The 27,173-nt window shown below is 49.0% G+C and overlaps 1 protein-coding gene across 1 annotated transcript in view; it reads right to left on the reverse strand.

Moving 5' to 3' along the window:
- LOC140735792 (tripartite motif-containing protein 46-like) overlaps positions 1–27,173 on the reverse strand; it is a 96,947-nt gene that overhangs the window by 32,643 nt on the left and 37,131 nt on the right. The window contains 4 exon segments of the mRNA XM_073061272.1: positions 12,259–12,380; positions 16,737–16,990; positions 23,522–23,617; positions 26,246–26,392. Coding sequence (XP_072917373.1) covers positions 12,259–12,380; positions 16,737–16,990; positions 23,522–23,617; positions 26,246–26,392 — 619 coding nt within the window.

A 27,173-nucleotide genomic window follows, 5' to 3' on the forward strand; every position in this document is an offset into this window, starting at 1 on the left:
GGGACGGTGTGGAGGGAGCTTCACTCAGTGTCTGACCCCGGGAGTGTGTGATGGGATGGTGTGGAGGGAGCTTCACCCTGTGTCTGACCCCGGGAGTGTGTGATGGGACGGTGTGGAGGGAGCTTCACTCTGTGTCTGACCCCGGGAGTGTGTGATGGGACGGTGTAGAGGGAGTTTCACTCTGTGTCTGACCCCGGGAGTGTGTGATGGGATGGTGTGGAGGGAGCTTCACTCTGTGTCTGACCCCGGGAGTGTGTGATGGGACGGTGTGCAAGGAGCTTCACTCTGTGTCTGACCCCGGGAGTGTGTGATGGGACGGTGTGGAGGGAGTTTCACTCTGTGTCTGACCCCGGGAGTGTGTGATGGGACAGTGTAGAGGAAGTTTCACTCTGTGTCTGACATTTTTTTTTTACAAAATTCCTTTATTACAAATATTGATGCTATACAATATATACAAAACAGTGACTAACACAATTACTTCACTACAAATAGACATTGCACCAAAATGTTCCCATCTCCATCCACGATGGCATTTAACACCCTGTGGAGCCCAACGGTCTCGAAACTCCTCTAAGGTCACCGTGGACTGCGCGTGTTCTTTTTCAATATTTACCTGGTCACGAACATACCCCCTAAACATTGCGAGGCATTCTGCCCGGGGAGATCCTCCCGCCACCCGTTTCCAAGACCCTCGGATGGCGGATTTCGCCAGCCCCAGGAGCAAGTTGACTAGGACATCCTCATCCCTCCATGCCCCCTTCCTTACTGGATGACCATATATAAACAGGGTGGGGCTAAAATGCAGCCAGAAGGCGAGAAGCAGCTGACGCAAATACACAAAAAGAGGCTGCAGCCTCACACACTCCATGTACATGTGATACTCGGTCTCCTCCAGCCCGCAGAAGTGGCATGCGGGTGGGAGATCCATGTACAAACTAAAAAACTTATTGCAGGGCACCGCTCTGTGCAGCACCCTCCAGCCGAGATCCCCCAGGTGCATGGGAAGAACCCCCTCGTAAAGGGACTTCCAGTGGGGACCCGCCTCACCTCCGGGTGGAAAGACCGACCGCCATGGTGTGTCAGGACGGTGGACAAGGGCAAGGAAGTGGAGGGTGTGGAGCAGCAGCCCATACAAATACCTCCTACTTGCATCCCTGAATGGGACTGTGGGTATCGATGGGAGACGGCTCAAGTTGTGTGGACACGGCTCCCGGAGAAGATCGCGGGGCCTGGGCCCGACAAGCAGCTCGGCCTGAGTCGGTCCACACAACTGAGCCGCACTGACATCCACTGAGGTAGGGCAAGGGTCAGACAGGACCCCGCCCTCCGCCTGAGGAGGGGATTCCCGGCCGAGGCGACCATGTTCCAGACTCTCAGTAGGTCCTGATAGAAGTCGGGCAGATTCCGCAAAGCAGTACGGCTGACGCCCGCCAGTGGTAGCCGCATGTCTTCGTGAAGACAGCAGCCCCTCCGGAGGAAGAAAGTCGCCAACACGTGCCACCTGGGAGGGTGCTCGGCGTCCAGGAATCTCTGCAGGGTCCTGAGGCGGAGAGCCGCCAGTCGCGTACGTACGCACACCAGCGACTGTCCGCCCTCTCCCACTGGGAGACTCAAGACCGCTGCAGAGACCCAGTGTTTCCTGTTGCCCCAGAAGAAGTCCACTAATTTCCTCTGCATTCTCGCAACAAACGGGGCAGGAGGGGCCAAGGTGACCATCCGATACCACAACATGGAGGCCACCAGCTGGTTTATGACCACCACCCTGCCTCGATAGGAAAGCACCCTGAGAAGGCCTGACCAGCGCCCCAGCCGGGCCATGACTTTCATCTCCAGGTCCTGCCAGTTCACCAGCCAGGTCTCCCCAGAAGGACTCAGGTAGACTCCCAGATAGAGGAGACGTCTAGTGCTCCACTCAAAAGCTCTCATCTCCTCCGGCAGGGAGTCCACCTGCCACTGACCCACTAAGAGTCCGGAACATTTCGCCCAGTTGATCCTAGCGGAGGATGCCGCCGAGAAAACTTCTTGGCACTCGCGCATCCTCCGCAGGTCATTGGGATCTGTCACCATGAGGAGTACATCGTCGGCGTAGGCCGACAGGACGACCTCCATGTCCGGTTCACGCAGAACCAGACCTGTCAGCCTTCGCCGAAGGCTCAGGAATGGTTCAATGCAGATCGCGTACAATTGACCAGACATGGGGCACCCCTGACGTACTCCTCTCCTGAAGGGAATGGGCGCTGTCAGTGATCCATCTATACACTACTAAAACTTTCATGCTCTGTTTGTGACCTCCAATTAGCGCAAACGGTGCCTCACAGTGGCACTATTTTTGGCTAAATCGACTAAAAATGTGCTAACTTACAGAATGCAGGCAAAGTTCAGGGTTATATATGCGTATAAAATTGCTGATTCACAAAAATCAACAAGCTGGCTTTCATCCGAGAGCCAATCCGCCATCATGGAAACCGCGACACAACACCAGGACGTATGCGCACGGCCAGCCTCAGCAGCGCCTCACGATGCTCACACAGCTGATTCCAGCTTTGAGTGATCGGGCAATTTTTGCAGTGAATAGAGAAGACGAAATCACACAGTATTTGACAGGCAGATATATCGGGCCCTCTGAGGCTGTCGGATCGATACTTGGATTTCCAATTCACGAGAGGGAACCAGGCGTTGTTCGCCTTCAAGTGCAGCTTCCCCAACAGCATCAAGTATTCTTTGAGATAATGCCGCCGTGCAACTGGATAATGAAATGGCAAGAACCACTTTAACGGAATTCATGGATCTTTGCACTCGCGATCCATTTGCAAGGACCCTGTACTATGCAGATATTCCGAGATTCTACACTTGGACTAATAAGAGATGGGAAAGAAGGAGAATGGGGAAAAGAGTGGAGGAGTACTCCGGGATTTTTGAAGGAAACGTTCTGGGTCGAGTGTATACTGTTTCTCCACGAAGTGGTGACCTCTGCTATTTGAGACTACTTCTTCATCACATAAAGGGACCAATATCTTTCAAATCATTGAAAACACATGATGGAGATATCCTTCCATCATTCAAAGACATCTGCAGAGAGAGAGAGAGGATTGTTGCTGCCAATGATCATCAGCTTGCAAACTGTGGGAGAAGCAGAGAGAACAAGAATGCCCAGAGCAATGAGAGATTTGTTTGTTGTCTTGCTAACAAACACTGAAATCAACAATCCACAGCAATTATGGAACCGGTTCAAGAATGCAATGTCTGAAGATTTCTTACAAATGGGTTTCTTACAAACTAATATCATGATCGATGAGAGGCACCATGGACAAGCTGTTCCGTATTTCCAAGAGAAACTTGAGAACTTGGGCATAACACTTGAAGAGTATAACTTGCCAATACCAAAAACAGTACAATTACTCAAAATGCTGACAATCTGGAATTATTGCGTGAACTGCAATACAGCAGAGACAAACAGCAGAAATTTCAGGAATTTGTTTCACAGGAGCCGCCCCTATTGAATAACGAACAAAGAGAAGTTTATGAATATGTGTGCGACTGCTTGGAAAGGAACCTCTCTTCAATGATTTTCATTGATGCACCAGGAGGAATGGGAGAGATATTTATCATCAACTTGATCCTCGCTAAAGTTAGAGGAGATGGAGGTGTTGCTATTGCTCTAGCATCATCAGGTATTGCAGTAACATTGATGCCTGGTGGTAGGACAGTGCATTCAAGATTCAAAATACCCCTCAAAGTCAATGAAGATGCCCTTTGTAACATCGATTTAAAAACACCAATACTGCAAATTTACTCCTAAACGTGAGGCTTATTGTCTGGGATGAGTGCCCCATGATTAGGAGGGAGAACTTTGAAGGCGTGGACCGGACTCTTTGCGATGTATGCGGCAAGAATGAGGTCTTCGAGGGTATTTTAACCATTTGCTGTGGCGATTTCCATCAGCTTCTACCAGTTGTGAAACACAGAAAAGATGCTGATGTGGAGAATTCATGCATTAAAAAATCCTACTTATGCAGAAGCTTCATCAAGTTTCAACTGAAGAGAAACATGCGATTTGAGTGAGGGAGAAGGACGATATTCTGAGTTCTTATTGGAGAAGACAAGATTGAGACAAATGAAAACGAAATCGAATTACCTGAAGCTATGATTCTGCCAGCAAAAACTATGGAAGAATGCATTGATTTCATCTACCTGACATTCGACAATCCTGCAGAACTGTTCTCGAGGAATTCTATCTTGGTTCCTCTCAATGAAATGATGTGAAAAATAAACTTCACATGCATTAGATGCTTCCCTGGAATCATGAAAGAATACTGTTCCCTCAATGCCGTAGGTGAAGGAGCCAACGCCACTCATTTTCCAACAGAATTCCTTGGCTCGGTCGAACTCTCTGGATTGCTGCCACATAGACTGGAATTGAAGAGGGGATCTCCCAACATTTCAACGAGGAACTTGGATCCACCAAGGCTTTGCAATGGAACGCGAATGATGGTGGAAGAACTGCACGACAATCTCATTAGCGAAGATAAACATTGGTGCGTTCAATAATGATACTGTCATGATCCCAAGAATTACTCTCAATTTTTCAGAAGGGGAAGATGTCCCTCTCCAGCGGAGCCAGTTCCCAATTCAGTCATGCTTTGTTATGACTACACATAAGGCGCAAGGCCAAACCATGGAGAATGTGTTGATTTATTTGGAGAAACCGGTATTCCAGCATGGTCAGCTGTATGTGGCTTTAAGCCGGGGAAAAAGAAGTGAAAACGTTAGAGTATTCTTGAAGGGTGGCAGATCAACCAGAAATGTTGTCATCAAAAGTGTCCTTCGTTAAACGAGGAGGAGCTATATTTGTCTTGCTACACGTCTTTATTCTTTAATAAACTGAGTTTTTCTTCTTTAATTTCCAAAGCATATCACATCAGACTGCACTATCTTTCTCTCAAAGGTGCCCCAACGAGTCACCTAGTTGTGTAGTTAAACTTAATCCTATACTCTGTGGCAGAGTATAGGAGCTGAACTCGGGCCACAAAGTGTGGTCCGAGCCCAAAGGCCTGCAGAGTGCCCACCAAGAAACTGTGGTCTACCCGGTCAAACGCCTTCTCCTGGTCGAGAAAGAAACGCTGCCGGGGACCCAGTCTCCTGCTGCAGGTGGATCAGGTCCTGTACTAGGTAGACATTGTCCTGGATGGAGCAGCCCAGGACCGTGTAAGATTGTTCAGGATGGATCTCCTGTTTCATTACTGACCCAAGGCGGTTGGCCATTGCCCAGGTGAAGATTTTGTAGTCTGTGCACAAGAGGGAGACCAGGCACCAATTCTTTATCAGGCGGAGGTCCCCCTTCTTGGGCAGTAGGACCACAACAGCTCTTCGCCATGAGAGGGGCATTTCCCCGGTGGCTAGGCTCTCCCCTAGGACAAGGCTGTGATCAACCCCCAGGACATCCCAAAAAGCCTGATAAAACTCCACACTCAGACCATCTAAGCCAGGGGACTTACCCCTCCGGAGTTGCCGAAGGGCAGTAGACAGCTCCTCCCCAGTCAGGGGAGCGTCCAGACGCGCTGCGTCCTCTGGGCTGACCTTTGGCAAATCTTCCCAGACCTCACTGCACGCCTCTGCATTTGATGGATCCGGTGAGAATAAGGACCGATAGAAAGTGCGGACTTCTTTGTTAATTTCGTCGGGTCCGTGATGGAGGAGCCATTAGCAGCCAGTAGCTCCACCAGCTGCTTTTGAACTCCCCACCACTTCTCCAACGAGTAGAAGAAGGGTGAGCTGCGGTCCAAATCTTGCAGCATTTGGATCCGCGACCTCACGTATGCACCTTGGGACTGCTGAAGCTGCAGATTCCTTAGTGAGTCCTTCTTTTCCTGATATTCCTGCCATAGCTGTTGGTCTCTAGCGGTCAGACCAAGACGGGATGCTAGGTCAAGTAACGCTCTCTCAAGCCGCTCAATCTCAGAGCCCCGCCTCTTTGTCGACCCCCTAGTGTACTCCCGACATAAAAACCGGATGTGGGATTTGCTCACATTCCACCACAGCCGTAGGGAGCAGAACTCTTCCGTCTCTCTCTCCAGGTGGCCCAGAACGAATCCCGGAATCGGCTGTCCTCCAGCAGCCGGTTGTTAAAATGCCAATACCCGGATCCCACCCGAGGGTGCAGAGGAGTAAATTCCATCCACACAAGGTGATGATCCGAGCACGACACCGGCCGCATGGAGGACGCCGACACGTGGGAGACATAAGCCCGAGAGATATACAGCCGTTCTATCTGGGAACCCCCCTCTCTAGATCTTCTCGAGAAGGCGCTAGAGTCAGGGTGAAGATTCCGCCAGCTGTCCACCAAGTCAAAGGAGCCGACTAGCTCCTTTAACTTTTTCACCGATACTGGGTCACGTTGGAGGCCCGTGCGGTCCTCCACCTCGAGGGTACAGTTGAAGTCTCCCCCGAGGATGACGCAGTCCCCAGGATCGATGGAACTCAGCAAGGTGGACAGCTGACAGAATAGGCGCGTCTGCATCACCCCGTGCCTCGGAGCATACACGTTGATAAAATGCAGCGGTACTCCATCCAAGCGCACAGCCAGGTGGAGCAGACGGCCGGGCACAACATCTTGGACTCCTACGATTTCTGGCCGAAAGGTTGGGGCCATCAGAATCGCCACCCCGCTAGAGTTGGAGCTAAGGTGGCTCATGTAGACCCTGCCCTGCCACTCCAGGAGCCAAGCGGACTCGTCCCCTGTGATGGTATGGGTTTCCTGCAGGAAATTCACCGCGTATCTCCCATCCCTGAGGACTGAGAGATTGTTATATCTGCGGAGAGAGCCCCTGCTACCATTTACATTAAGACTAGCTATGGTAAGTTTCATGTCGGGAGCACACTAGGCCTCAGCACCGGTCCCCTTCCCACTGAGAGCGGAGGGGCCCTCAGCCGCACTATCCCGAAGAAAACTAAGAATATTTTTTACTTTCTGGGTCTGAGTGATACCATCTCCCGAAGGAACGAGGCTGCTTCTCACTCTGATTTCCCTCACCAGGTCCGGCATGCTGGTGCTATGCCCAAATCGAGAAATATACGGCAGTGCTGGTTATAAAGTCCTGGAGCGAGCTGAGTAACTGGCCGAAGAAGTTTGTACTCGACAGTACCTTGCTGGCTTGGCGCCAGAAATCCCAACGCCAGGAAAGGCTCCGTTAGTCCTGCAGAACTTCCAGGCCGTGAGAGGTCGAGACATCCCAACAGATGCTTTGGCTCCTACACCGAACGAGAATCCCGACGATAAAGGTGGAAGGATGTTGTCCCAATGTCAGTGGGGGAACAACGGTGTTTGTCTCCGGTGTTCAGAGCAAATCGGCTTCCAGGCGAGTTGCCAGCGGCCACAGCTGGGAGCTACGCAGTTAGCAGCCATCAACAAACCCCGTCCAAACTGGCAGAAAATCTCCAAACGAAGCTTCCACACTAACTCAGTCACTCACATGGATGTCCAAGAGACGTTTCGAACCACCTCCAAAGTATCTCACGAACAGTAGCTTTTCCTCGATTTCTCCCAGCTCAATCAGAACAGCTCCACCCTGTCTGACCCTGTGAGTGTGTGATGGGACGGTGTGGAGGGAGTTTCACTCTGTGTCTGACCCCGGGAGTGTGTGATGGGATGGTGTGGAGGGAGTTTCACTCTGTGTCTGACCCCGGGAGTGTGTGATGGGACGGTGTGGAGGGAGTTTCACTCTGTGTCTGACCCTGGGGGTGTGTTATGGGATGGTGTGGAGGGAGTTTCACTCTGTGTCTGACCCTGGGAGTGTGTGATGGGATGGTGTGGAGGGAGTTTCACTCTGTGTCTGACGCCGGGAGTGTGTGATGGGACGGTGTGGAGGGAGCTTCACTCTGTGTCTGACCCCGGGAGTGTGTGATGGGACGGTGTAGTGTAGAACAAAAGTTAAACTCACAGAGCGGTGTCTAATCTGTGCCCTGGGACTCTGGAAAGAGAAGGTATGATAGAGGGGCCTCCAGTTCTACCATCAGTGACTACGATCCTCTTACACCCTCAGGAGGCAGTAGATTGAGCCTCATTCCAACATCCAGAGGATGGCACCTCAGACGGTGCGGCACTCCCTCAATACTGGCACTGAGGGCGCCAGCCTGGATTTTGGGCTATCCTGTCTGGCACAGTCCTGAGGCCGGAGTTCCACGCACATTCCTGAGCAGAGCCCACATTCCCATTGGGAGTTTTAACAGGAAGGATGTGGAAGGTTAAGGAGAGCTTAAAAAGAGATTTACCAGGATGCGGCCTGGATTAGAGAGTACATCTTTGAGGCAAGGTTGAGCGAGCTGGGGCTCTTCCTCTTTGGAGTGAAGGAGAATGAGAGGTGACTTGAGAGGAAAGTGTACAAGATGAGGCACAGATTGAGTGGACAGCCAGAGATTTCTTCCCCAATGCAGAAATGGCCAATGTGAGGGGGCATGGTTTTGTTTGGAGGGAAGTATAGGAGGAATGTCAGAGGTAGGTTTTTCTTTGAAAGAGAGTGGTGGTGGTCGTAGAGGCATTTACACCTGGGAAATTTAAGCGACTCGTAGATAGGCACGTGGATGATAGAGAAATGGAGGGAAGGGTTAAATTGATTGTAAAGTTAAGAGTTCGGCACACATTGTGGTGTTGTGGTGTACAAAATTATGAGTCATAGGCAAGGCAAATGCAAGCAGGTTTTGTCCGGAGGTTGGATGAGACTAGAACTAGAGGTCATGGGTTAAGGGTGAAAGGTGAAATATTTAAGGGGAATAGGGGGAGGGGTGGAGAACTTCTTCACTCAGAATGTGGAATAAACTGTTCGTTCACGCGAGGGAGGGGTTGGAGGGCTCCGGTCCAGGTGCAAGTCAATGGGACTAGGCAGAATTACAGTCTGGCACAGGCTAGATGGGCTGAAGGGTCTTACTTGGGTGCTTTACTTTTCCATGACTATGACTGTGCTATGTTATAGAGTCATAGCAAAGTACAGCACAGAAACGAGCCCTTCGCCAAAACATTTAAACTCCCTGCTCCCATCGACCAGCGCCAGGACCATAGACTTCCATACCCCCGCCATTCAGGCACCTATTCAAACTTAAATGTTGAAATCGAGCTTGCATACACCACTTCTGCTGGCAGCTCATCCCACACTCTCACAACCCTCTGAATGAATACCGTAAATTCCGGTGTATAAGCTGAGAATCTGGCCCTAAATTTTGGTCCTAAAATTAGGGGGTCGGCTTATACAACTTTGGAAAAACGAATACACGGAAGACAGGTCATATTTATTGGCTATTTTTGAGTCAAATGCGTTCCACTGTTGATGCATGAATTCTTTGAATGGTTTGTTTAAACTCACATCTCGTGGCTGGAGCACGGACATCAAACCACCGGGGATGACTGCAATGTCCGTGTTTTCAGCTTTCAGTGCTGCTTTAATCTCACCTGACAAGTGCGCTTTGAACATCTCCCAGACAAGTAGCGACTTTTCCTTCCTGAAACCTTTGGGACATCGACACCACACCTCTTGAACCCACTTCAAGCAACCAGCTTCATCCATCCAGCAGCGTTCTTGAACGTAAACAACAACACCCCACGGGAATTTTCTGAGCAATCTTTGTTTTTTTGTCTCAACGCAAGATCACGTCTATTCATAAATTGGGTGCACCAACTTCACGTAGCTTTGAAATTTTCGCTGACTTCACGGTGTTTTTCATCCCACTTCAACGCTTGAACTCGAATCATTTCTCTGGTAACAATGTATCCGGACAATCGCTGGTGATTCACCCACTCTAAAACTTTTTCTTTCAGTTCCGGCCGCTGACGTTTCCCGCAGTTTGCACATTTCGTCTTTGGCATTTCCCTCAGCGTGTCCTCTGCGTTTTGCCACTCTCTCACTCTCTCTCATTTACACTAAACTTCTTAGCAGCTGAAGAATTATTCGTTCCTTTAGCAAAATCAACAACCTTCAGCTTGAAGCCAGCATCATATCGCATTCGTTTTAATCTTTTGTACATGGAGGTCGCAAACTCAATACTGAGTACACATACTGATCCCGCCACCCCGTGTTATGTTTTAACGAGATTACGGTGGGTGCTAAATGGTTTCACAGGGGTTACATTTCAGAGGATTCTTTACCATTGGAGACCTAATCCAAAACTTCCCTCCCTGATTTATTTATTAAGAATTCGCTTACAACACTCTACAATGTATAGGCCTGTTTTCTTAGCAGTACTTGTTCACAAAATTTCCCGGTTCCAGATCCGGCAAAGCTGAGTACCAGCGTGTGAGATCTTGTGTGATCTTTTCCGGTTAAATCAAAAACCTCTACAAAAGGGGTCGGCTTATACAAAGGTAACATGAAAAAGTCACTTTTTAACCTTGAAAATGGGGGTCGGCTTATACCCCGGAATATACGGTAAGTTTCCTCTCGTGTTCTCCTTAACCCATGACCTTTGGTTGTAGTCTCACCCAGCCTCAGTGGAATGGGCCTGCCTGCATTTACCCTATCTATACCCCTCATAATTTTGCACGTCTCTATCAAATCTCCCCTCAATCTTCTACGTTCCAAGGAATAAAATCCTATTCCTTACAACTCCGGTCCTCCAGACCCGGCAACATCGTCGTGATTTTCTCTGCACTCTTTCAACCTTATTTACATCTTTCCTGTAGGTAGGTGAACAAAACTGCACCCAATACTCCAAGTTAAGTTTCACCAACATCTTATACAACTTGAACATAACATCCCATCTCCTGTACTCAGTATTTTGATTTATGAAGGACAATGTAGCAAAGGTTTTCTTTACGACCCTGTCTACCTGTGCCTCAACTTTCAATAAGTTATGGACCTGTACTCCCAGATCCCTTGGTTCCACCACACTCCTCAGTGCCCTACCGTTCACTGTGTGAGACCTGGCTGGTCCTACCAAAGTGCAACATCTCACATTTCTCAGCATTAGATTCCATCTGCCATTTTCCAGCCTATTTTTCTATTGATCCAGATCCCTCTGCAAGCTGTGAGAACCTTTCTCGCTGTCCACTACATCCCCAAGCTTGGTGTCATCCATAAATTTGCTGATCCAGTGAACCAGATTATCATCCAGACCATCGACACAGATGACAAACAACAAAGGACCCAGCACCGATCCCTGCAGTCACAGGCCTCCAGTCAGGGGCAACCACCTACTGCCACTCTCTGGCTTCTCCCACAAACCCAATGTCTAAGCTTTGTACTCTCAAAGTTTCACTTTCGAAGGCCTTCCGCTTAGCACGTACAGTACCCCTTTGCCAGAGAACAACCTGTCCCAATCCACACTTCTCATACCATCAAAACTGGCCTTTCTCCAATTTAGAATCTCAACCCGTGGACAAAACCTACTGTATCTTTTTGCATGTTTACTTTGAAACTAGTGGCCTTGTGGTCACTGGATGCAACGTGTTCCCCTGCAAAAACTTTTGTCACCTGCCCTGTCTCATTCCCTAACAGCAGATCCAGTATCACACACTCTCTTGGGAACTTCTCCATACTGATTAATGAAACTTTCCTGAACAAATCTGACAAACTCTAGCCCTTCTGGTCCTTTGTGGAAATGTTAAAAATCACCTTCTATAACAACCTTCTGTTTCAAGTAACAGCCTGTGATCTTTCTGCAGATTTGTTCCTCTAAATCCCTTAGACTGTTGGGTGGCCTGTAATATAGTCCCTTTAACCTGACTATATTTCTCCGACCCACCCATAACACCTCGCTAGGCGAGTTCTCCAGCCTGTCCTGATGGAACACTGCCATGTCATTTACCCCGATTAGTAATGCCTCCCCACCTCCTTTAATCCCCCCTACTCCGCCGCATCTAAAACAACAGAACCCCCAAAGGTTGAGCTGCCAGTCCTGCCCCTCCTGCAACCAAGTCTGACTAATGGCTACAGTATCATAATTCCAGGTGTTGATCCACGCCCTGAGCCCATCCGCCTTTCCTACAATACTTCATACACTGAAATATACGTACCATGCTCAACCCTTCGATTCCTGGTAACATCTGTCTCCACAACCTCTCCACTAACTGTTCTGACTCTCCGGTTCCCACCCCTCTAACTCTACTTTAAACCTACCTGTGCAGCATTAACAAACCTTCCCACTAGGATATTAGTCTCCCATCGGTTCAGGTGCAACCGTTCTATGTTAACTGGTGATATTCCACTTCCCACCCCAGCAGCCTGCAGTGCCGGGGACGCAGGTCAGGAATGGCCTGGAACGTGCTGCACTGACCTGTGGCAAACTGGAGGTCATTCAAGAGTTTCAGCTCCCTGCTGATGTCCAGCTGGAAAGGGGTGAAGGATGATTCCACGGCTGGGATGAAGTTCTGCAGGGACTCAGTAGCCTTCACAATCCTGAAAACCAAAAAGACATTTTGTTAACAACCATTCAGAGCAAACAGACAGGAGTCTTGGAGTCACACAGCATAGAAACAGACCCTTCAGCTGACCAAAACTCATTCTAAGCCAGTCCTGTTTGCCTTCATTTCTCCCATATCCCTCTCAACCTTTCCTATCCGTGTACCTGTCCGTATCCCTCCAAACCTTTCCTATCCGTGTCCCTGTCCGTATCCCTCCAAACCTTTCCTATCCGTGTACCTGTCCGTATCCCTCCAAACCTTTCCCATCCGTATCCCTCTAAACCTTTCCTGTCCATATCCCTCTAAACCTTTCCTACCCGTGTACCGGTCCGTATCCCTCTAAACCTTTCCTACCCGTGTACCAGTCCGTATCCCTCTAAACCTTTCCTACGCGTGTACCTGTCCGTATCCCCTAAACCTTTCCTGTCCGTGTACCTGTCCGTATCCCTCTAAACCTTTCCTATCCGTGTACCTGTCCGTATCCCTCTAAACCTTTCCTATCCGTGTACCTGTCCGTATCCCTCTAAACCTTTCCTATCCGTGTACCTGTCCGTATCCCTCTAAACCTTTCCTATCCGTGTACCTGTCCGTATCCCTCTAAACCTTTCCTATCCGTGTACCCGTCCGTATCCCTCTAAACCTTTCCTATCCGTGTACCCGTCCGTATCCCTCTAAACCTTTCCTATCCGTGTACCCGTCCGTATCCCTCTAAACCTTTCCTATCCGTGTACCCGTCCGTATCCCTCTAAACCTTTCCTATCCGTGTACCCGTCCGTATCCCTCTAAACCTTTCCTATCCGTGTACCCGTCCGTATCCCTCTAAACCTTTCCTATCCGTGTACCCGTCCGTATCCCTCTAAACCTTTCCTATCCGTGTACCCGTCCCTATCCCTCTAAACCTTTCCTACCCGTGTACCTGTCCCTATCCCTCTAAACCTTTCCTATCCGTGTACCTGTCCCTATCCCTCTAAACCTTTCCTATCCGTGTACCTGTCCGTATCCCTCTAAACCTTTCCTATCCGTGTACCAGTCCGTATCCCTCTAAACCTTTCCTATCCGTGTACCAGTCCGTATCCCTCCAAACCTTTCCTATCCGTGTACCTGTCCGTATCCCTCCAAACCTTTCCTATCCGTGTACCTGTCCGTATCCCTCCAAACCTTTCCTATCCGTGTACCTGTCCGTATCCCTCCAAACCTTTCCTATCCGTGTACCCGTCCGTAACCCTCTAAACCTTTCCTATCCGTGTACCTGTCCGTATCCCTCCAAACCTTTCCTATCCGTGTACCCGTCCGTATCCCTCCAAACCTTTCCTATCCGTGTACCTGTCCGTATCCCTCCAAACCTTTCCTATCCGTGTACCTGTCCGTATCCCTCTAAACCTTTCCTATCCGTGTACCCGTCCGTATCCCTCTAAACCTTTCCTATCCGTGTACCTGTCCGTATCCCTCTAAACCTTTCCTATCCGTGTACCAGTCCGTATCCCTCTAAACCTTTCCTATCCGTGTACCAGTCCGTATCCCTCCAAACCTTTCCTATCCGTGTACCTGTCCGTATCCCTCCAAACCTTTCCTATCCGTGTACCTGTCCGTATCCCTCTAAACCTTTCCTATCCGTGTACCTGTCCGTATCCCTCCAAACCTTTCCTATCCGTGTACCCGTCCGTAACCCTCTAAACCTTTCCTATCCGTGTACCTGTCCGTATCCCTCCAAACCTTTCCTATCCGTGTACCCGTCCGTATCCCTCCAAACCTTTCCTATCCGTGTACCTGTCCGTATCCCTCCAAACCTTTCCTATCCGTGTACCTGTCCGTATCCCTCTAAACCTTTCCTATCCGTGTACCCGTCCGTATCCCTCTAAACCTTTCCTATCCGTGTACCTGTCCATATCCCTCTAAACCTTTCCTATCCGTGTACCTGTCCGTATCCCTCTAAACCTTTCCTATCCGTGTACCTGTCCGTATCCCTCTAAACCTTTCCTATCCGTGTACCCGTCCGTATCCCTCCAAACCTTTCCTATCTGTGTACCTGTCCGTATCCCTCCAAACCTTTCCTATCCGTGTACCTGTCCGTATCCCTCTAAACCTTTCCTATCCGTGTACCTGTCCGTATCCCTCTAAACCTTTCCTATCCGTGTACCTGTCCGTATCCCTCTAAACCGTTCCTATCCGTGTCCCTGTCCGTATCCCTCCAAACCTTTCCTATCCACACTTTCGATGCTCTTTCTCTGTAACCGATACACTTTATTCTGCTATTGTTTTTCTTAGTTTTATCTCAATGCACTATGTGAAGATCTGTACGAACGGTATGCAGAACAAACTTTTCATTGTGTCTTGGTATAGATGACAATGTTAAACCAAGCCTAATATTCTAAACTTTGTTCTGACTGGTGAAGACCTTCCCTGCTGCCCTGTCTACCTGTAACTCCCCACCAATTAACATCAAAAAGAGTCTTTTTCAAATATATGAAGAGTAAAAGAGTGACACAGCTAGTTATAGGACCGATTGAAAACGATGCTGGAGAAATTATAATGGGTAACAAAGAGATGGCAGAGGAACTAAATGAGTATTTTGCATCAGTCTTCACAGTGGAAGACACATTAGCAACATACCCGATAGCCAGAGGTCTCAGGGAATAGAATTAGGTACAGTCAAGATTACTAGAGAGAAAGAGCTTGGGAAGATAATTGGACTAAAGATAGATAAATCTCCCGGACCGGATGAGGTGCACCCACGGGTTTTGAAGGATGTGGTTTTAGAGATTGTGGAGGCATTGGAAATGATCTTCCAGGAATCGGTAGACTCTGGCATGGTTCCGGAGGACTGGAAGGTCACAAATGTAGTTCCTCTGTTTAAGAAAGGAGGGAGGCAGCAAAAAGAAAATTACAGACCTATTAGTCTGACATCGGTAGTTGGAAAGTTATTGGAGTCGATCCTCAAGGACGAGGTTATGAATTACCTCGAGGTGCATGACAAGATAGGCCCAAGCCAGCATGGTTTCATGAAGGGATGATCCTGCCTCATCAACCTACTGGAATTTTTTGAGGTAATCTCAAATAAAATTGACAAGGGGGAGGCTGTGGATGTTGTGTATTTGGATTTCCAAAAGGCCTTTGATAAGGTGCTGCATAAGAGGCTGCTTAATAAGATGAGAGCCCATGGAGTTACGGGAAAGATATTGGAATGGGTGCAGCATTGCTGATAGGCAGAAAGCAAAGGGTGGGAATACAGGGATCCTATTCTGGTTGGTTGCCGGTTACTAGCGGTGTTCCTCAGGGGTCGGTGTTGGGGCCGCTTCTTTTTACACTGTATATCAATGATTTAGATTATGGATTAAATGGTTTTGTGGCTAAATTTGCAGATGACACCAAGATAGGTGGAGGAGCAGGAAGTGTTGAAGAAACAGAAAGGTTGCAGAGAGACTTGGTCAGTTTAGGAGAGTGGGCAAAGAAATGGCAGATGAGATACAATGTTGAGAAATGTACGGTTGTACATTTTGGAAGAAGAAACAATCGGGCAGATTATTATTTAGATAGAGAGAAAATTCAAAAATCGGAAGTGCAAAGGGACTTGGGGGTCCTAGTGCAGGATACCCTAAAGGTTAACCACCAGGTTGGATCTGCAGTAAGGAAAGCGAATGCTATGTTGGCATTCATTTCAAGAGGAATAGTGTATAAGAGTAAGGAGGTGTTGATGAGGCTCAATGGGGCACTGGTGAGACCTCATTTGGAATACTGTGTGCAGTTCTGGGCTCCCTATCTTAGAAGGGATGTGCTGATGTTGGAAAGGGTTCAGAGAAGATTTACGGGGATGATTCCTGGAATGCAGGGGCTAACATATGAGGAGCGTATTTCAGCTCTTGGACTGTATTCATTAGAGTATAGAAGGATGGGAGGGGATCTCATAGAAACATTTTGAATGTTGAAAGGACTGGACAGTGCAGATGTGGAAAGGCTGTTTCCCACGGTGGGTGAGTCCAGGACAAGTCTTAGAATTAGAGGTTATCCATTTAAAACAGAGATGAGGAGAAATTTTTTTCACCAGACGGTCCTGGATGTATGGAATTCGTTGCCACATACAGCTGTGGAGGCCCAATCATTGAGAGGGTTTAAGGAGGAGATTGATAGGTATCTAATTAGTCAGGGTATCAAGGAATATGGGGAAAAAGCCAGAAATTGGAACTGGATGGGAGAATAGTTTAGCTCATGGTGGAGTGGCGGAGCAGACTCGATGGGCTGAATGGCCTACTTCTGCTCCTTTGTCCTGTGATCTTGTGATCCCCAAATCCTGTAACTGCCGACTCTTCCGGGGCGGAGGGGGGGGGGGGGGGTGGAGAACGATCACGAATTGTACCTGGTATGCAGCTGCCTTGCGGCCTGAATGAAGCAGGCGGGGTCGGTCTCCTTCAGGACCTCCTGCGTGTAGCCCACCATGCCGGAATGCTCCAGCATGCCCTGGTGCTCGGAGATCTGGCCAGCCAGCCGGTGCAGGCGGTGCTGCTTGCTCTCGTCGATGGCCTGCAGCAGCGAGCCCTGCCTCTCCTCCAGTGCCCGGCACAGCTCTCCTATCGAGCTCACCACCTCCTCCCGCGCACGTGAGCTGTTGGCCTTCGAGAGTCACACCGAGAGGGCTGTCAGCATGATGTCAGCGCTCGAGTCTGCCCTCCCATTCCCCACCCGAATCATCCTCCCACTCAAATGAACAATCCACCTTCCCATTCCCCACCTAAATCTTCCCCCCACTCAACCCAACACAGTCCACCTTCCCATTCCTCACCTAAATCCTCCCCCCACTCAACCCAACACAGTCCACCTTCCCATTCCCCACCTAAATCCTCCCCCCACTCAACCCAACAGTCCACCTTCACAAACCCCACTCAACCCAACACAGTCCACCTTCACATACCCCACTCAACCCAACACAGTCTACCTTCCCATTCCCCACTCAACCCAACACAGTCCACCTTCCCATTCCCCACCTAAATCCTCCCCCCACTCAACCCAACAGTCCACCTTCACAAACCCCACTCAACCCAACACAGTCCACCTTCACATACCCCACTCAACCCAACACAGTCTACCTTCCCATTCCCCACTCAACCCAACACAGTCCACCTTCCCATTCCCCACCTAAATCCTCCCCCCACTCAACCCAACAGTCCACCTTCACAAACCCCACTCAACCCAACACAGTCCACCTTCACATACCCCACTCAACCCAACACAGTCTACCTTCCCATTCCCCACTCAACCCAACACAGTCCACCTTCACATACCCCACCTAAATCCTCCCCCCACTGCACCCAATACAGTTCAACTTCACAAACCCCACTCAACCCAACACAGTCCACCTTCCCATTCCCCACTCGACCCAACACAGTCCTCCTTCCCATACCCCACTCAACCCAACACAGTCTACCTTCCCATACCCCACTGGACCCAACACAGTCCACCTTCCCATTCCCCACTCAACCCAACACAGTCCACCTTCCCATACCCCACCTAAATCATCCCCCCACTCAACCCAACACAGTCCACCTTCCCATACCCCACTCGACCCAACACAGTCCACCTTCCCATACCCCACTTGACCCAACACAGTCCACAGTCCCATACCCCACTCGACCCAACACAGTCCACCTTCCCATACCCCACTCGACCCAACACAGTCCACCTTCCCATACCCCTCTCGACCCAACACAGTCCACCTTCCCATACCCCTCTCGACCCAACACAGTCCACCTTCCCATACCCCACTCCACCCAACACAGTCCACCTTCCCATACCCCACTCCACCCAACGCAATCCACCTTCCCATACCCCACTTGACCCAACACAGTCCACAGTCCCATACCCCACTCAACCCAACAGTCCACCTTCCCATACCCCACTCGACCCAACACAGTCCACCTTCCCATACCCCACTCGACCCAACACAAGTCCACCTTCCCATACCCCACTCGACCCAACACAGTCCACCTTCCCATACCCCACTCGACCCAACACAAGTCCACCTTCCCATTCCTCACTCAACCCAACACAGTCCACCTTCCCATACCCCACTCAACCCAACACAGTCCACCTTCCCATTCCTCACTCGACCCAACACAAGTCCACCTTCCCATTCCTCACTCAACCCAACACAGTCCACCTTCCCATACCCCACTCAACCCAACACAGTCCACCTTCCCATACCCCACTCAACCCAACATAGTCCACCTTCCCTTTCCCACCTAAATCCTGCAGAGAATTGAGGACACTGCCCAGCACATCGGGGAAACCAGCCTCCCCGCGCCCCCCATGGACACTTCCTGTTACCTCGGTAAGGCAGCTAATATCAAGGACCCATCCTACCCCAGACTTTCTCCTCTCTCCCCCCTCCCATCAGGTAGCAGATACAAAAGCCTGAAAGCCCAAACTACCAAGCTCGGGGACAGCTTCTGCCTCGCTGTTATCAGATTGTTGAACAGTTTCCTCGTACAGTAAGATGGACTCTTGACCTGACAATCTAGCTCATTATGACCCTCTCTGTAACGGTAACACTCTATTCTGCATCCTGCTGTTGTTTTCCCTCGCACTACCTCGATGTAGTGGTGTGATGAAATAACCTGAATAGGTCACATTCAAAGGAGTCAGCTCAGTAACGAACCGACTCAGCAGATCTGCAGGTGACATCTCTGCTGTCACACGACTGAAGGGTAGCGATGATTCAGCGGCCGGGAGCCAGGCAGGACATGTTTCAGCGTGCCAGCTGCAACAGCAAACGCAAGAGCCGATTGCTGACTGCAGGAAGGGGGAGGGTTAGGGTGACCACGCTCCACCTGCACCGGGGGACCAGTGGCGGAGAGAGTCAGCAGCTTCAAATTCCTGCCCGTTAACATACTGGCCGCCCTGTCCCGGGAACAGCACGTAGCTACCAACCTGAGGAGGGTGTGCCAGCGGCTTTATCTTCTCAGAAAGTTAAGCAGGTTTGGTTGGTCACCGAACACTTCTCCAGGTGTACTTTTGAAAGTACCCTGACTGGTGCAGCAGGAGCACAACAAGCTCTTCCCTCACACATCACCGGCACTTCCGTCTCCAACCCCACCGTGGATGGTCCCACACCCGGCTGTGAAGGAGGGCGAGCTACCCCATCCCATAAAAACCCAGAGCTACAGAAATGACAGCAGAAGCCCCACAGACTGAATCCTGGGAGAGGAAGGATCTTTGCCTCGAAGACGTACGAAAGCAGAAGCCATAGGGCTGACCAACATTCGGGCCGGGACCGGCTGGTGAGTGCTGTCAGCAGCCTATGCCCCAGTGATGGGGTTAAGTTGATGACATCTGTCCCCACAGTCAGTAGTATCTACAGGAGATGCTCTCTCAAGACATTGTCTAAAGACCCCCACCATCTGGGCCAGGCCATCTGCTCACAGCTCCCATCGGGCAGGAGGTACAGAAGCCTGAAGTCCCACACCATCCGGGCCAGGCCACCTTCTCACAGCTCCCATCGGGCAGGAGGTACAGAAACCTGAAGTCCCACACCACCAGGGTCAGGAACAGCAACTTTCCTTCAACCATTCGGTTCCTGAACCGACCGGCACAACCCCGATCACCATCTCAGTTATACACCCACTTTGCACTACAATGGTGCTCTTCCTTGTATAATTTATGTTTTCCTTGTGAATGTTGTGTATTTGATGCTGTGTGTCTGTGGTGCTGCTGCAATAGCACCTGTGAACACGCGTGTATCTGACGATAAACTCAACACTGAGACTCACCCAGGCTCACTGTGAGGGATTCAAGTGTTACGGATTTGTGTTTTAATAGCAAGCATTGATTAAAACAAGAACCTACTCTTCAGCTCTTAATGGAAATGGTAAGCAGTAATCAGTTTGAAATTAAAAGGACAGATTTGCAAATAAACAGTCCTATCTCTTGACTGCCGAAGAGAAATGGTTTTCAAAGCACTATGACAATGAGGATTTCTTGTCTGCATCAGCCAAACACGTGACAATGGGGATGTTACCTGGCTTACAAACCAGGCAGGGCTGTCCAAGTTAGCTTGCCCTATTTCGACTGACAGCCAGGAATTTTCAGACCAGACAGGCACATGACACCTAGTCAGAGGTATATTTGTTCCGTCAATAATTGGGATATTACTGTCACATGTAACAAGGTACAGAACATACTTGTCTGCATGCCGTCCACACAGATCAGTTCATTACAACGGGGTATCGTGGAGGCACAAGGGAAAAGCAATAACAGAGACATAGAAAATAGGTGCAGGAGTAGGCCATTCGGCCCTTCGAGCCTGCACCGCCATTCAGTATGATCATGGCTGATCATCCAACTCAGAACCCTGTACCTGCTTTCTCTCCATATCCCCGATCCCTTTAGCCACAAGGGCCATATCTAACTTCCTCTTAAATATAGCCAATGAACTGGCCTCAACTGTTTCCTGTGGCAGAGAATTCCACAGATTCACCACCCTCTGTGTGAAGAAGTTTTTCCTCATCTCGGTCCTAAAAGGCTTCCCCTTTATCCTTAAACTGTGACCCCTCGTTCTGGACTCCCCCAACATTGGGAACAATCTTCCTGCATCTACCCTGTCCAATCCCTTTAGAATTTTATACGTTTCAATAAGATCCCCCCTCAATCTTCTAAATTCCAGTGAGTATAAGCCTAGTCAATCCAGTCTTTCTTCATATGAAAGTCCTGCCATCCCAGGAATCAATCTGGTGAACCTTCTCTGTACTCCCTCTATGGCAAGAATGTCTTTCCTCAGATTAGGAGACCAAAACTGCACACAATACTCCAGGTGTGGTCTCACCAAGGCCTTGTACAACTGCAGTAGAACCTCCCTGCTCCTGTACTCAAATCCTTTTGCTATGAATGCCAACATACCATTTGCCTTCTTCACCGCCTGCTGTACCTGCATGCCCACTTTCAATGACTGTTGTACAATGACACCCAGGTCTCGTTGCACCTCCCCTTTTCCTAATCGGCCACCATTCAGATAATAATCTGTTTTCCTGTTCTTGCAACCACAGTGGATAACCTCACATTTATCCACATTAAGTTGCATCTGCCATGAATTTGCCCACTCACCTAACCTATCCAAGTCACCATGCATCCTCTTAGCATCCTCCTCACAGCTAACACCGCTGCCCAGCTTCGTGTCATCCGCAAACTTGGAGATGCTGCATTTAATTCCCTCGTCTAAATCATTAATATATATTGTAAACAACTGAGGTCCCAGCACTGAGCCTTGCGGTACCCCACTAGTCACCGCCTGCCAATCTGAAAAGTTCCCATTTACTCCCATTCTTTGCTTCCTGTCTGCCAACCAATTCTCTATCCACATCAATACCATAGCACCAATACCCTGTGCTTTAAGTTTGCACACTAATCTCCTGTGTGGGACCTTGTCAAAAGTCTTTTGAAAATCTAAATATACCACATCCACTGGCTCTCCCCTTTCCACTCTACTAGTTATATCTTCAAAAAATTCTATAAGATTCGTCAGACATGATTTTCCTTTCACAAATCCATGCTGACTTTGTCCGATGATTTCACCTCTTTCTAAATGTGCTGTTATCACATCTTTGATAACCGACTCTAGCATTTTCCCCACCACCAATGTCAGACTAACCGGTCTATAATTCCCCGGTTTCTCTCTCCCTCCTTTTTTAAAAAGTGGGGTTACATTAGCCACCCTCCAATCCTCAGGAACTAATCCAGAATCTAAGGAGTTTTGAAAAATTATCACTAATGCATCCACTATTTCTTGGGCTACTTCCTTAAGCACTCTGGGATGCAGACCATCTGGCCCTGGGGATTTATCTGCCTTTAATCCCTTTAATTTACCTAACACCACTTCCCTACTAACATGTATTTCCCTCAGTTCCTCCATCTCACTGGACCCTCGGTCTCTTACTATTTCCGGAAGATTATTTATGTCCTCCTTAGTGAAGACAGAACCAAAGTAGTTATTCAACTGGTCTGCCATGTCTTTGTTCCCTATGATCAATTCACCTGTTTCTGACTGTAAAGGACCTACATTTGTCTTGACCAATCTTTTTCTTTTCACACATCTATAAAAGCTTTTACAGTCAGTTTTTATGTTCCTGCCAGCTTTCTCTCATAATCTTTTTTCCCTTTCCTAATTAAGCCCTTTGTCCTCCTCTGCTTGTCTCTGAATTTCTCCCAGTCCTCAGGTGTGCCGCTTTTTTTTTGCTAATTTATATGTTTCTTCTTTGGACTTGATACTATCCCTAATTTCTCTTGTCAGCCACGGGTGCACTACCTTCCCTGGTTTATTCTTTTGCCAAACTGGGATGAACAATTGTTGTAGTTCATCCATGTGACCTTTAAATGCTTGCCATTGCATGTCCACCGTCAACCCTTTAAGTATCATTTGCCAGTCTATCTTAGCTAATTCACATCTCATACCTTCAAAGTTACCCTTCTTTAAGTTCAGAACCTTTGTTTCTGAATTAACTATGTCACTCTCCATCTTAATGAAGAATTCCACCATATTATGGTCACTCTTACCCAAGGGGCCTCGCACGACAAGATTGCTAACTAACCCTTCCTCATTCCTCAATACCCAATCTAGAATGGCCTGCTCTCTAGTTAGTTCCTCGACATGTTGGTTCAGAAAACCATCCTGCATACATTCCAAGAAATCCTCTTCCTCAGCACCCTTACCAATTTGGTTCACCCAATCTATATGTAGATTGAAGTCACCCATTATAACTACTGTTCCTTTATTGCACGCATTTCTAATTTCCTGTTTAATGCCATCCCCAACCTCACTACTACTGTTAGGTGGCCTGTACACAACTCCCACCAGCGTTTTCTGCCCCTTAGTGTTATGCAACTCTACCCATATCGATTCTACATCCTTCAGGCTAATGTCCTTCCTTTCTATTGCATTAATATCCTCTCTAACCAGCAATGTTACCCCACCTCCTTTTCTTTCCTGTCTATCCCTCCGGAATATTGAATATCCCTGGATGTTGAGCTCCCATCCTTGGTCACCCTGCAGAGTACAGTTACAGAGAAAGTACAGAACAGGCAGACAAGGTCACAAACAAAGTAGATTGTGAGGTCAAGTCGTAATAACATGCACACACACACAATCATAGTACCTACCTCTGTCTGCTGGACCAGCTCATCCAGTACTTGGATCTGTGTCTGTACCAGGTTCTGATTGGTCAGGATGAATGTGATTGCCTTGGTCAGTTTGTCCTGGATGGAGGGGTTGGGGAGGGGTGAGTGGCAGACAACAAACAGGACAGTGGATGGGGAGGAAAAGAGGGAGGGGGGCGTAAAGGTTGGGATGTGGGGGTGGGGGGGGAGACGTAAGGAAAAGAAAGGATAATCTGAGAGGGTCTCGTCGCTTTACGTGGATCTTTTCCATCCACATCCAACCCCAGTCCAAAACACCGAGTTTTAAATCAGCCCGATGGCTCCCACTGGCGAGGAACACCATTGAGTCATCGCCAAGAGACGTGTCTCCAGACTGGGATTTGGGAAGTGCGAGGAGCAAGAATGCTGTTTTGGGAATGGGGGTAATGGGTGGGTGGGGAGGGGGCTGGGGTTAGTAGTTCAAAGGTCGTCGCTTACAGCTGGTTCATTGCAGGACCAAGTCGAGGGGGAATTGTACATGGACCGGGAAGGTGGGGGGAGAGCAGGCAGGAGTGAAGCATGGCAAAATTCCAACCATCTGGCATCTGACAGTTCGGAAATCACGGCACCCGCCTCTCATTAGTCCGGAATGTGCTCCAGGATCCGGAGTGATCCACATCCTGCTCCCTTTAAACTCACTGGCTCACTAGAAAAGGTAAAGTAAGCAATTGCAACAACTTCCAATAACCTGGAGGGGAAAATCACTGTTGTGTGGAGTCCTACAGACAGACTGCTCTTCCCCGTGCAACCACAGAGAGGGAGAGAGAAATGTGGGGGCTGGGCTGGGGTAGAGACTTGACCAACACAGCGGCCAAATGTTACAGCCCTCCCCACCAGAACACAACATCTCAAGAAGGCAACACCCACCCGAGTTGAGTCGGTAGTGACACTGCAGCTTTATCAAACTGGTCAGGCGCATTTGGAGTTTTCCACTGAGTTCTGGTTGCCCCATTCCAGGAAGGATGCGGAGGCTTTAGGGAGGGTGCAGGACAGGCTACCTGGATGAGAGGGCATGAGGAGAGTTTGGACAAACTTGTGTTGTCTTCTATAGAGTGCCGGGGGCCACGGGGAGACCCAGCATAAAACTGAGAGATGTAAACAGACGATCTTTTACATGGAGATGAATTGTCTGATCCAGAGGGCATGCATTTAAAGTGAGAGGGGAAAAGTTCAAAGGAGATGTGTGGGGTAAGTTTTTTGTTTTGAAAAACAGAGTGGTGGGTGCTTGGAGTGCGCTGCCAGAGGTGGTGGGGGAGGCCGGTATGAAAGGGGTGGTTAAGAGCATCTTGAAGTCAGGCAGATGAATGTACAAACAATGGAGGAGCCACGTGCAGGCAGATGGAATTATGCATCATTATCTCAATTACTTCAGCACTACATCGTGGGCCAAACTGCCTGTTCCAGTGTTCTACTGTTAATCTTCTACCGTCAGGAACCCTCATCCGAGCCGTGCCCTCTCCTTGCAATCAGGCAGGAGGTCCGGGAGTCTCAAGGCTCACATCTCAAGCTTCAACAACAGCTTCCTCCCCACAGCCATCGGGTCCTGAACCAACTTGAAAAACCCAAGCACCACCTTGGACTGTATTTCTTGCTCTCAATATTGACCCCTGCCATAGAGTCACACAGCAAGGAAACAGGCCCTTTGGCCCAATGCATCCATGCTAACCGAGATCCCTATCTAGACTAGTCCCATCTGCTTGCATTTGGTCTGTATTTTTAAGTTTTTGCTGTCCAAGTACCTTTTAAATATTGTTAATGTACCTGCCTTAAACACTTCCTCTGGCAACTCGTTCCATAGACTGACCACCCTCTGGGTGAAGAAGTTGCCCCTCAGGGTTCCCTCTCACATAAAATCTATGCTCTCTGGTTCTTTATTCCCCCATGTTGGAGGAAAAACCATTGACATTCACCCTATCCATGCTCCTTTTGACTTTAGTCTCCTGCACTCCCAGGAATGAAGTCCCAGACGGCCCAACGTCTTGGAAGTCCCAGTAACATCCTCGTTAATCTCCTCTACACACTTCCCAGCGATGCATCTCTCCTAGAGCAGGAGGACCAATGATGATGCTCCAGGGGTGGCTTGCACAGGTACTGCTGGACTTCATGTTAGTCAGCATTGTTTGTAACGGACTGTGCTGCTGAGAAAAAGCTGCTTTTATCTATTTATTTAGAGATACAGCAGAGTTAACAGGCCCTTCCAGCCCAATGAGCCCACAGTGTCCAACTGCACCCAACAACTTACCAGCCTGTATGGCTTTGGCATATGGGAAGAAACCACAGCACCCAGGGGTGGGGGGAACCACAGCACCCGGTCACAGGGAGAACATACAAACTCCTTGCCACCACCCAGATCTCATCACCAGTAGCGTCTCACTGTTTACTGTTGAACCAAGTATCAATCTTCTGGGATACGTGTTATTATTTGTGGTAATATTGCTTTATACGTTGTGTGTGAGAGTTAGATGTACTGCGTTGTGCACCTTGGTCAGAAGGAATATAGTTTTGTTTGGCAGTATACGTGTAAATGGTTGAATGAAAATTAACTTGAACTTCCGGACATCGGTGGAATTGAACCGGTGATAAATGTTACGTTAACCACTATGTGACCGTGCCACCCCCAGGGCATTTCTACCCTGGGGTATAAATGTCCACCCATGATAATACCACGTTGGATCGGAGGGCACCTACCTTCAGTGCCTGGTAGGCACTGGCCACGGGGGTGATCTTGTGCGTGGTGTGGACCCGCCTGAGCTTACACAGCTGGCATATGAGGCGTTGGCATGTCTTGCAGTACAGGCTGACCTTCTCCATCTCATGCTCGGGGCACATCAGGACCTGCAGCAGAACACCTGCAATCCGTTAGTACGAGGAACTCAGCAACCCCCAACATCCCATCCCCTCGCTTCCTGGGCTCAGATCTGAGCTCCGATTCCCAGATCAGATTGTCCAAGGGAGCAGGCTGTTATGCAGAGGGACTTGTGCGTGAATCACAAAAGGTTGGTTTGCAGATCCAACAGAGTATCAAAAAGGCAAATGGTATCCATTTACGTAGATATTGACAGCACGGAAACAGACTCTTCTGGCCCATTGAGCCAGAATTATACCACGAGTTTCATCAGATATATAAAGTGCAAAAGTAAGGTGAGGGGTAGATATCAGACTGCTGGAAAATAATGCTGGAGAGATAGCAATGGGGGTCAAGGAAATGGCAAACGAACTAAGTAAGTATTTTGCATCAGTCTTCATTGTTGAAGACACTAGCAGAATGGGGGAAATTTGAGAGTGTCAGGGGTCAGAAGTGAGAGAAGTTGCCATTACTGGGAAACAAAGGTCTGAAGGTGGATAGATCACCTGGACCAGATGGCTTACTCCCCAGGATTCTGAAATAGGTAACTGAAGAGATTATGGAGGCATTAGTAATGATCTTTCAAGAATCAATGGATTCTGACATGGTTCCAGAGAGCTGGAAAATTGCAAATGTCACTCCACTCTTCAAGGAGGAAGAGACAGAAGGAAGTTATAGGCCATATACCCTAACCTCATTGTTTAGGAAGATATTGTTGAGGATGTGGCTTTGATGTACTTGGAGGCAGATGATGAAATAGGCCGAAGTCAG

This window comes from Hemitrygon akajei, chromosome 11 (assembly GCF_048418815.1).
Source record: "Hemitrygon akajei chromosome 11, sHemAka1.3, whole genome shotgun sequence".
Classification (NCBI taxonomy): domain Eukaryota; kingdom Metazoa; phylum Chordata; class Chondrichthyes; order Myliobatiformes; family Dasyatidae; genus Hemitrygon; species Hemitrygon akajei.